The sequence below is a fragment of the Fragaria vesca genome, linkage group LG2 (assembly GCF_000184155.1).
Source record: "Fragaria vesca subsp. vesca linkage group LG2, FraVesHawaii_1.0, whole genome shotgun sequence".
In the NCBI taxonomy this organism is placed as follows: Eukaryota; Viridiplantae; Streptophyta; class Magnoliopsida; order Rosales; family Rosaceae; genus Fragaria; species Fragaria vesca.
This window is the reverse complement of record NC_020492.1, coordinates 7,904,181-7,915,218: the sequence shown is the minus strand read 5'-3', so window position 1 is coordinate 7,915,218 and position 11,038 is coordinate 7,904,181. Positions and strand designations below refer to the sequence as shown.

The following is an 11,038-nucleotide window of genomic DNA, read 5'->3' as shown; positions in this document are numbered from 1 at the left end:
TTCTTTTCATTCAATATCTGCTGAATTTTTCTCCCTATTACATATTGCAAATCTTTGTTGTTTCATTATTTAAAAAAAATATTTTTAGGGTTCGTCCCTTTTTCTGTTTTGAGAAGATACTTTTATTAGCAAAACACAAAGAGTACATAATAGTCTGCAAGAAATATACCTTCAGTTACAGTGCCAATGTAACAACAGTACTAGACATGACCCCCTGTTGTGGTATATAGCCTTAATACAATGCTTCTTAGTTTTATACTTTGTTGCTCTCTGTCCTTTATTTGTTGCCGTAGTCTAGTGTTTGCTGGCATTTCTAGTTTCGTTAAGTTTTACCTAAGCAAAGTTTCTTTGTAATTATCAGGGGCATGAGGTGGATCCTCTAGTTACTGAAGAGGTCGAACTATCTCTTATTCAGGAATATATGTCCAGGTTTTTCAGGTAAGGAACTCTACTATTTCTTATAGCATATAGAGGTCATGCTGAATTATATCAATGCTATCCAGGAGTTATGGAATCTGGGTTTCTAGAAATCCCACTCTTGTGCTCTTTTCCTCGGTGGGGATTGTTCTTATACTCTGTATAGGTCTAGTTCGTTTCCAGGTGGAGACACGGCCAGAAAAGGTATCTTGTTAACATCTATGTCTTAAGTAACCAATATTTAGGAGAAACTATTTTTTTTTCCTCCCCAAAGAATCAAAAAGCTTGATCTTCAAGTGTCTTACTTTGCTAGATGTATGATTGATACATAATGATTGTATATTATATCTGATGGGTAGTGGGAATAACATCATATACAAGCCGTTTATCCATATCTTTTGCTAAATAATAAGAATGCAGATGAAATTTTTGTCGTAGAATCTATAAGAATTAGAAAATGTAATGTTGGCATTACTCAAAATTTTAATTATATAATTCTCTTTTATATGGTACATAATGTATACATAACTGCCTACCATTTGTTTTGGTTCCCAAATGAAGTTTTAACTTTCTGATAAACCCTTTCGATCTTTCTACTGTTTATCTCTTTTATAACAGTGTGATTAATATCAGTCAAGTAGTCTTGTTTTTTTTTTTTTTTTTTTTTTTTTTTTGGTACAAAGGTCAAGTATTCTTGTTGAAAACAGAATAATCATTGGAGGTACTGACATCTAAAATATTGCAGCTGTGGGTAGGTCCTGGTAGCAAGGCAGCGGAAGAGAAACAATTTTTCGACAGACATCTTGCCCCCTTCTACAGAATTGAGCAGGTTTTTGACTTGATGTTCTTATAGTTTGCCACTTTATCCATTTGTCATTTACTGTTTCTCAGTATCTTTTGTTACCTAAAATAAGGCATTTTATCAGACCCAAATGTGCTACAGTCTGGATAGTGCTGTTGGATTATATATGAACAGGAGTTTCAGTTCAAGTTGCTGCAACTGTCAAGTTCAAGTTGATATAACTATTGACTTCAAGTCCATCTAACTATCCACAGCCTCATTTTTATATGACGACCAATGCTTTGAGTCTTAAGATCATATACAATTGTTTCTGTTTTCAAATCTTTTACTCATTTTGTTTCTGTAGTTTACTGGCATATGGGGTAGATAGCTGATGTTCTAATTGGTCTTTTTCTGATTCAGCTCATTATAGCGACTATCCCAGATTCAGAGAATGGCAAGTCACCCAGTATTGTCACAGACGAAAATATTCAATTGCTTTTCGACATGCAAGACAAGGTATTGCAAATACTATCTGCTATTTTGCGGTTTTGTTTTCTATTTTTATCTCACTTCAATCTAATATTTATAATTAGCTGAATCCTTACAGGTTGACAGAATTCGTGCTAATTATTCTGGTTCGATGGTAGCTCTAACTGAAATTTGCTTGAAGCCTATTGGCCAAGATTGTGCCACTCAAAGCATTTTGCAGGTAAAATTGAACAGCATTTTGTTTCTGCCCTTTCAGATATTCAGTTCCTTTTTTACTTTTTATTTTTGTAAAAGGAGCAATGAATTGACGAATATAAAACGGAGTCAGATTGTGGACAAGGGGCACCTTAACAATAGAGCCAATAAATAAAAACATTATCAGGCTACTACCAGACCATTAACCATATAGAAATTGAACCAATTATCAGAATATCTGATAAACTGCTTTGAAGGACTTCCGATCTAATAGTATAGCATCAATCAACCATTTTCAGGGATGATACCCAAGAGATACCAGAATTCTATTTCTTCCAAAGCTCCTCCTGACCAATTCCCTTATAGTCTTTGATGATCTTCGTGTTTGTTTCTATTCCAATAAACCAAATCACTCCCAAACAGCCCCACATAGACTTAACCTTCTTCCCACGTCTTGCCGACAGCCTTGTAATAGTTCAATTAACACTTTACACTAGCTCAATAATGGGTAACAGCCTGCTGTGCTAACACAACACAAGTAAACCTGTCTAAAAGATTCGGCCACAAACTTGCTACAAGAGGATTTGAAAGCACTTGATAGAAAAATTCCTTCTCTTAGGTCTTCCAAGTGCTTGATCCCTGCCGAGACCTTACCCTTATGTGCAACTTTTGCTTTCCAGATGTTCCACAATCTCTCTTTAAAACAAACATCATCTGACAGAACAGCCGTCATACCGTTGATAATGTCTGCAGTGAGAAAGACACAGGGATTGATTTCTTTATATTGGTGCTGCTATTGTGATTTCAAGACTAATATTTGAAGTTCCTATTGATTAAGAAACTTAGCATTACTTCCCCAGCACTTCACAATTTATTTATTTACATTTTCTCATTATGTGCAGTATTTTAAAATGAACCCGGAAAACTTTGACATGTATGGAGGAGTTGTACATGCTGAGTATTGCTTTCAGGTAACCCTGACAACTCCTACTTTCTTTTATTCCAGATCGATGATGTTTGTTTAAAGAGACAGATTGTTTTCTTGTCTGTGAATTCTAGTCATCTGCTCAGTCAAATTTTATATAATTGCACCGTATTTTTCTTTAAGCTGGGAAGTCGTGTGCATAAGATATAGTAATTAACCAAGTGCATATAAGCCATCAAATACTGAAATAGGTTTATGCATGAATTTTGGCTTAAAAGGTAAGTGATCATATACTTTTGAAGTTTCTAGTGTTAACTTCTTGAAGATACCTAATTCCTTAGTTTCTTGCTCATTTGTGTACCATTCTTGTGGTTTTTGACATTTTAATTGATTATTGTCTACTAGTGACCCCACAGTTGTTTTCACCTGCAGCATTATTCTTCTGCAGAAACATGTTTAAGTGCCTTTCAGGCTCCTCTTGATCCAAGCACTGCCTTGGGAGGATTCTCTGGGAACAACTATTCAGAGGTAATAGTCATCCTTTCTTTTTGAAAGAAAGATTCATTGATAAAAGAAATGATTACAAAGTTGGGAGAGGCAAGATCTCGCCTCATCCGCTCCTTTTGGGGCAAACCCAGATATCTGTAATTCTGTATATTGTCCATCTTTATCTCATATATATGTCTATATGCTAATTCTATGGTGATCTTCAAATTTCAGGCTTCGGCATTTGTAGTCACGTACCCAGTTAATAATGCAGTTGACGATGTAGGAAATGAAAATGGGAAAGCATTGGCTTGGGAGAAGGCTTTCATTCAGTTATCAAAGGTTTGAACACTGTGCAGTGCACATCCTCCATTGCATTTTTAATGTTGCCTGTGGGCATTTCTGATTTTATGCAAATATGGAGCAACTATATTGATATTCTTAGACGTATATACAAAGGATACTTGATATTGAGATCTGGACAAATATGTTGACAGGAAGAACTGCTGCCAATGGTGTTGTCTCGGAATCTGAGCCTCTCGTTTTCAGCGGAAAGCTCAATTGAGGAAGAGTTAAAAAGAGAAAGTACCGCAGATGTTATAACCATAATAGTAAGTCCCAGACTTTGATGCTCTTACGACACTTGAGCAATATTGAAGGGATAAATAGCATCATGATATTGTGACCTCTGCAAACTTTACTGTACTTGACCTTCTACTGAAATAGGCATTTCTAATTCTTCTTGTCCTATATCATATCAGGTAAGCTATCTGGTAATGTTCATCTATATATCTCTGACATTGGGAGATGCACCTCAGATATCTTCTTTTTACCTCTCTTCCAAGGTATGATCATAATCTTTGGTTAAGTAGTCTTCTATTCCTTATGAGCATTTCCAGCATGTATTTATATAGTAGTTGGTGGGAGTATGTCACCAGTTTTTTTTCTTGTTAACACTTCACCATTGAGTGTTGGCAAGGGTGTAGGCAACTAGTAGGAACTGAAAACATGACTTTGCGAAGGCTTGTATATGACAAAATTGGAGGATTTTTGAGTATTAATGGATTATTTATTCTGGCATCAATTTCACTAGAAAATAATTCAATTAGTTCATGTCCATGCGGCACCGGCATATATGCCATCTATATATCTTTAGTATTGATGAGGTTCTGTGGTCTGCTAATCATCATTTGGATCTAATTGTAGGTCCTGCTTGGTTTGTCAGGAGTATTGCTTGTAATGGTTTCTGTCCTTGGATCTGTTGGATTTTTCAGTGCTTTGGGAGTTAAATCTACATTAATCATAATGGAAGTCATTCCTTTTCTTGTCCTGGCTGTAAGCTTCTCATCTACAATCTTTAAGTCACTAATATCCAGTTATGGCTGTTATGATCTCTTAGAGACTATACTCCTGTTATCCTTTGGTTGGTAAAACTATCACCGCACCAATTGACACGCAGACTGGGTTCTCTTTACATTGTTCTAGTAAAGGAGTATAGTTTGTGATTTGCTGGTGAGAGTGATCAACTAATTGGGTGATACTAAGGTCACACTTTAAGTAACTCCACAGTACAATTCACTACTCCACTCACATTAGTTATTATTTGATAAAATGAGTCACCAGTAAAAGTGAAAAAAAAAAATTATAATACTCTTTGTCCATTTTGGCTTTGTACATTTAGGACTGCAAATTAAGCTTTCCAGTTTCTTGGCTGCTTGAGAAAACTTCTTTGTTCATTTTTCTTTTAACTTGGATGACTTTATATTTTCCCCCTTCTTTGGTCTATTCTTTGTATCGCTGTGGTCTTGTACCACAAACTTTTTATCTACACTTTGTTGGTAGAGGGAGGATATGTAATGGCCTTTTCTGGCTTCAGTTTATAATCAATTTGATTTCTTCAACAAAAAAAAAAAAACATATTTGGCTGCTCAATGTCAATTTAGATTTTCTCTCTTTTTCATTCATGGTACCTAATAGTTCCTTTCACCTCCAAACCCTCCCTTCCTTACTCATATTCTTGTTCCAGAAACTTTTGCTGATTCTTTATGAACTTTTGCCCTCTTTGGTGGATCAAACACTTTCATATGCTTTTATTTGTATGATAAGATATTTCAATTGGTTTTCTGTTTGGTTCTTTTTATTAGGTTGGTGTAGATAACATGTGTATTTTGGTACATGCCGTCAAACGGCAATCACCGGAGTGGCCTTTAGAAAGACGAATAAGTAATGCACTGGTTGAAGTTGGCCCATCCATAACGCTGGCTAGTTTGTCTGAGGTTTTGGCTTTTGCAGTGGGTAGCTTCATTCCTATGCCTGCGTGCCGAGTGTTCTCCATGTTTGCAGGTGACTAATATTTGCTCTTTTATAACCTAAAAAGTATTATTTGGGGTTCTGTTAGTACATCATCTAAATCTACCTTTCTTTTGTAGCCCTTGCTGTATTGCTGGACTTCTTTCTGCAAGTTACTGCATTTGTTGCATTGATATACTTTGACTTTTTGAGAGCTGCGGATGGCAGGGTTGATTGTTTTCCATGCATAAAAGTATCATCTTCCTCTGTGGAATCCACTGAAGGTATACTTTGATTCCATCCATTATCTTGTGCTATGATACTGTGTTAAGGTTTCTTTGACTTCAGTATACTTTTGATCTTAAACTTTTCTATATTCTTCTATGTCACATTAGTGTTAGCAGTTCTAATCAAGTCATCATCATGTAATGTGTAGGAATCAATCAGGGAAGCACTGGATTGTTGGCTCGCTATATGAAGGTAACATTTTTTAGATTTTTATATTCCCAGGTCTTTTCACAGTATTACTAAAGGTATCAAGTGATAGCATTATTATGTCCTATTTGTAGATGCAACAATTGGTGACTTATTTTTGTTACAGAAATAAACTAGTTGTGTCTTCTTCTGTTTATTGACCACGACTTTGCTGTAGGAAGTGCATGCACGCATTCTTGAGTCATGGGTGGTTAAGATGATTCTCATTGCCATCTTTATTGGCTTTACCTTGGCAAGCATTGTAAGAATCTTATGATTAATGAGGCACACACATTTATTGATTTAATTATGTTCATTTATCTTGAGTTCCTAACATAATGTTTTACATGGTTTTGATCCTTATAGGCATTTTGTTCTAGGATTGAAACAGGTTTGGAGCAGCAGATTGTCCTTCCCCGGGACTCTTACCTTCAGGTCACCTATAATTTTATGGAATCCTCTTACCTTACGTTCTAACGCCGGAATATTGAGTCATTGGATTGTTCTGTGTCAGGGGTATTTCAATAGTATCTCAGAGTATCTCAGGGTTGGACCACCATTATACTTTGTTGTTAAGGATTACAACTACAGGTATTGGTTCAGTCTATTTTCCACTTTGATTTTAAATTATCATTTCTGTATGTTATAGGATCTTTTTCATGCAACGCATGAGAGAAGATATCATAGGTGGTGGGTGTTTAATAATGTGCCACAGATGATATATGAATAATGCTCTCTCTCTCTCTCTCTCTCTCTCTCTCTCTCTCTCTCTCTTTGATATTAAACAAGACGATAATCATTGAAACTGTATCAATTTTATCACATTACATAAAACATTTCGAAGTTCTGGCGCTACTCTTGATTACATGCATGTTGCTAGGAATTTTAAATTTGCTTGGTCAGAGTTAATAGATGACTCCACAGATGCTTATGACTGACATATAGTGATGATGGGCATTTATTTAATATTTTCCAATTGATAGACATTAAGAAAATTTGATATGGTTCTTGCTATACTTGACTTTCTACGACTGCTGTATATAAATAAGTGTCTTTTTGTAATCCTGAGTTCCATGCCAAAATATTTCTCTTCTATAATGGACCAGTAAGAATTTTTTTTTAAATGATTATTAACAATCGAGTGTCACTTGGTTTTCTCAGCTCGGAATCAAGACATACAAACCAGTTATGTTCCATTAGCCAATGTGAATCGAACTCTCTTTTGAATGAGGTACTACAATTGTGGATGGGCTTTTGATTCTAATTGCATGTTAAGTATGACTTTTTTCAGTTCAATACGCCCAGTACACATCTGCATTGGTATTAATAACAATTGCACCATACATAACCTCTTTAAATGCAAACTGAGGTTGAATATTGAATTTGTCCTGTTCTGTAATAACGTAGTTGTTTTGTGGCTGCTCTCTCTCACATCATTCTGTACAGTTTCACTTATTTGCCTACATTTCTTTCTTCCTTTTTTGTTTTATTTTTTTATTGATCAACTTATATTTGTATGTGCTGCCAATTTCTCTCTTTTAATTGGTACCTTGAAGTGTCAAACCTCTGTGCCGGTTTTCCGGTTTTCATTGTTTTAATTTAATTTTATTTTTTTATGTTTTATATATTTCTGTAATGGTGCAGATATCAAGAGCTTCTTTAACACCAGAATCAAGCTACATTGCCAAGCCGGCTGCCTCTTGGCTTGATGATTTTCTTGTATGGGTATCCCCCGAGGCTTTTGGTTGCTGTCGGAAATTTTTAAATGCTTCCTATTGTCCACCTGATGACCAGGTTGGTGGTTTGTTACATATCTTATGTGAGAATTCATTTAAGATTCTTCTCTTTGTTCTTCAATTTACGGTGTATAATAGTTTGTTTTGCACCCATTCAGTTTTTCCTTTTTTCTTTTTATGTTTATCATGGATGGCATTTTAATTGCTGATCCATTGTGTAAGCTAAACTGTGGTTAATACTGTTTCATTTTATAATCTCTGATATTTGTTTGCTGAATCCATTGACCAGCACATGGTAGATTTAAGATTTTGGTATTCTGTGGTTCAGTTATTGTTTTCTAAATGGTGATATACTGAAGAAATTTTTCTTCTCTTCAGCCGCCTTGCTGTTCACCGGATGATGGACCTTGTGGCCTTGGTGGAGTCTGCAAAGATTGTACAACTGTAATGCCCATCTTATCTATGTAGCTGAGGTTAACTGTAGCCAAGCACCAGGATTAAGAACTAACGTTTAAATTGGTTCTAGTGCTTTCGCCACTCGGATTTGGTTGATGATCGTCCATCTACATCACAATTTAGGGAGAAGCTTCCTTGGTTCCTCAATGCACTGCCATCCGCTGATTGCGCAAAAGGTGGCCATGGTGCTTACACTAATAGTGTGGATCTCAATGGTGTGTAAGATCATCTCTCTATATATAAAGATATGTTGATGCATATGATAGTGTAGAAGGAGAATTTAATGGGCCATTTGATGTTATATAGAGATATTTGATACATGTTATAGTGTGTTAGAAAAAAAGAATGTATTGTCCATCGATGTGATAAAAAGTGCTTGAGGCTGAAATCTCTTGATTACGTTAGTAAGAAAACATTGTTTTCTGTTTTCAGGTTATGGAAATGGCATTATACGAGCATCTGAGTTTCGCACCTATCACACGCCACTTAACAAACAAGTATGGTGCTTTTGTCTTTAGCAAACTGATAGTAGAACTATGCTGATATGATAAAGCAAAACTACTACTGAATACCCTTGATTAATCTTCAGGGTGATTACGTAAATTCCTTGAGAGCAGCACGGGAGTTCAGCTCAAGAATGTCTGATTCCTTAAAGGTATTAAGTTCCACCAAGCAGCATGCTTTGGAAATTTCACTTGCACATTTCTTTAATGCAATTCTTCATGTACAATACATTAGTGAAACTGCAGGCATATTAAATGGATAGAACATATCTAGTGATAGTGGATGTTTAAATCCATGCCACTTCTGTATGTAAAACTAAGATGTTAATCAGTCTCGAAAGAACATGCTGAAGGTTGTCCATGCTTGTGTATATGATTTCATATCCACCAAGTACACTGCTTCGCAAGCAGACATAACATGTTTATACGACCAGCTGGTTCCGTAAGTTGGTTACACTGAAGTTATACTGTTTGAACTTCTTATAAGAGAGACTATCAAAGTATCAATCTACTTTTGATTGTGGTGTAGTCTTCTGATTCCAGTTTTTCTTAGGATACTTAGGAGGCAATAAATAATTAATCTTCCCATGGACCTCCACCCCCCGGCCCTCCCTCCCTCTCTTTTCTTAAGTATTTTGTTGGCCTCATTGCATTGTATATGTATCCTACTAGTATTCCCCAGTGCTTTGAACTTAAAAATGTTAAGAGATAAGATACGCGACAATGTCCTGACAAACTTCTCTTCTACTACATCTGCCACGTTTAGTAGCCAGGTCCACCATTCATCTCTGGCAGCATTAGGTCCCCTCAGGTCTATCTGTATTTATAACAATGCTCACAGTGTTTTTTTTTATGCAGATGGATATCTTTCCATACTCAGTGTTCTACATCTTCTTTGAGCAATATCTCGATATATGGAGGATAGCTCTGATCAACATTGCTATAGCTCTTGGTGAGTGTTTGTAGATAATCATATGGTGATATACAAATCTCTTTAGTCTTTGTTTGTTTTATCTATTGTAGCTTTACCTAGCTGTGTGGATGTGGTATTGTTGTCATGTGGAGCATGCTTTGTGCACTGCTCAAGGCACTTAATATAATATGGAATAGAGATTGGTTTCTAATCAATGGTCCGGTAGATAATTACATTATTATTTAATAGAAATGTTATCAGCATTTAGCACTCAAGTATCTTCTTGCACCCAAATTTAAATATGTGACTTTGATCTAGGTTATTTTGTTTCCTTGAAGTTTAGGGACTCTACATCTTCACTTTATAAGCATTTACCTAATATCTCATCTATATGATCAGGTGCAATCTTCATTGTCTGTCTGCTTATCACTTCCAGGTTTGTTTCCTCCTTGAGCATTTCCTTAGAACTGCCTTCTCGAGTAATGTATCTACTCAAAGCAGTGTTTGTTCTTCCTTGTCACACTCAGTTTTCTATTTTGTTTTCCTATCTGGTTTTAATTACAGCTTATGGAGTTCAGCAATTCTTATACTTGTCTTGGCAATGATTGTGGTGGACCTAATGGTATAGCTTCTCTTTCATTCATCTTCCAAATTCGTCTAATTCATTCCTTTTTCAAGAAGACATGACAAACTTAATTTTATTTTCAGGGGGTGATGGCCATTTTGGATATCCAACTAAATGCGGTTTCGGTAGTAAATCTCATAATGTCGATTGGAATTGCTGTCGAGTTCTGTGTGCATATAACACATGCTTACTTGGTGAGTTGCACCCTCATCACGCCGCCACGGTATCACACTTAATTAAGTTGGTTGGACTTGGATGGTGTATCATCCGTCTCTCAGTCCTATGATTCTCCCTCATGCCAATAGTCTTTTCTTTGGTTATATGATTTGCTACTATATTACCAATATGTACACCCTTGCACAGGTGAGCCATGGGGACCGAAATGAACGAGCAAAGAAAGCTCTAACTAAAGTCGGACCTTCTGTGTTCAGGTGAACTATATGCCTCTTGTTTACCTTTTAAGGTGGTACTTGGTAGAATTCCGTGGCTGAGCTAAAATATTCTTGCAAGCATAAATTGCGTCAGATGAATACGAAATATAACGACAGAGGAACTGCCTTCTATAATATGCAAGTAGTTATTTAGCTTAAAAACTATGACTTTATGACAATTAGTACCTGTGCAGATATATATATATATATAGAACTTTTCTCAGGTGCGGACGTCCGCACCGTTTTACGGTGCGGATTTTCGTCCGTTCGTCACCTTACAGCGCCGGCGAGGGCGCGCCTCCACCCCAGCCGACT

General features: G+C 36.2%; 1 protein-coding gene across 1 annotated transcript in view; it reads left to right on the top strand.

Moving 5' to 3' along the window:
• LOC101310669 (niemann-Pick C1 protein-like) overlaps positions 1-11,038 on the top strand; it is a 22,384-nt gene that overhangs the window by 8,844 nt on the left and 2,502 nt on the right. The window contains exons 7-34 of the mRNA XM_004292258.1: positions 362-438; positions 504-621; positions 1,163-1,246; positions 1,622-1,717; positions 1,809-1,910; positions 2,788-2,856; positions 3,243-3,338; positions 3,531-3,638; positions 3,794-3,907; positions 4,058-4,141; positions 4,503-4,631; positions 5,441-5,639; positions 5,726-5,869; positions 6,022-6,065; positions 6,238-6,321; positions 6,426-6,494; positions 6,574-6,650; positions 7,221-7,290; positions 7,704-7,853; positions 8,174-8,239; positions 8,322-8,466; positions 8,684-8,748; positions 8,841-8,906; positions 9,613-9,706; positions 10,067-10,103; positions 10,232-10,289; positions 10,376-10,486; positions 10,656-10,723. Coding sequence (XP_004292306.1) covers positions 362-438; positions 504-621; positions 1,163-1,246; positions 1,622-1,717; positions 1,809-1,910; positions 2,788-2,856; positions 3,243-3,338; positions 3,531-3,638; positions 3,794-3,907; positions 4,058-4,141; positions 4,503-4,631; positions 5,441-5,639; positions 5,726-5,869; positions 6,022-6,065; positions 6,238-6,321; positions 6,426-6,494; positions 6,574-6,650; positions 7,221-7,290; positions 7,704-7,853; positions 8,174-8,239; positions 8,322-8,466; positions 8,684-8,748; positions 8,841-8,906; positions 9,613-9,706; positions 10,067-10,103; positions 10,232-10,289; positions 10,376-10,486; positions 10,656-10,723 — 2,624 coding nt within the window. The remainder of the gene's footprint in view (positions 1-361; positions 439-503; positions 622-1,162; positions 1,247-1,621; positions 1,718-1,808; positions 1,911-2,787; positions 2,857-3,242; positions 3,339-3,530; positions 3,639-3,793; positions 3,908-4,057; positions 4,142-4,502; positions 4,632-5,440; positions 5,640-5,725; positions 5,870-6,021; positions 6,066-6,237; positions 6,322-6,425; positions 6,495-6,573; positions 6,651-7,220; positions 7,291-7,703; positions 7,854-8,173; positions 8,240-8,321; positions 8,467-8,683; positions 8,749-8,840; positions 8,907-9,612; positions 9,707-10,066; positions 10,104-10,231; positions 10,290-10,375; positions 10,487-10,655; positions 10,724-11,038) is intronic.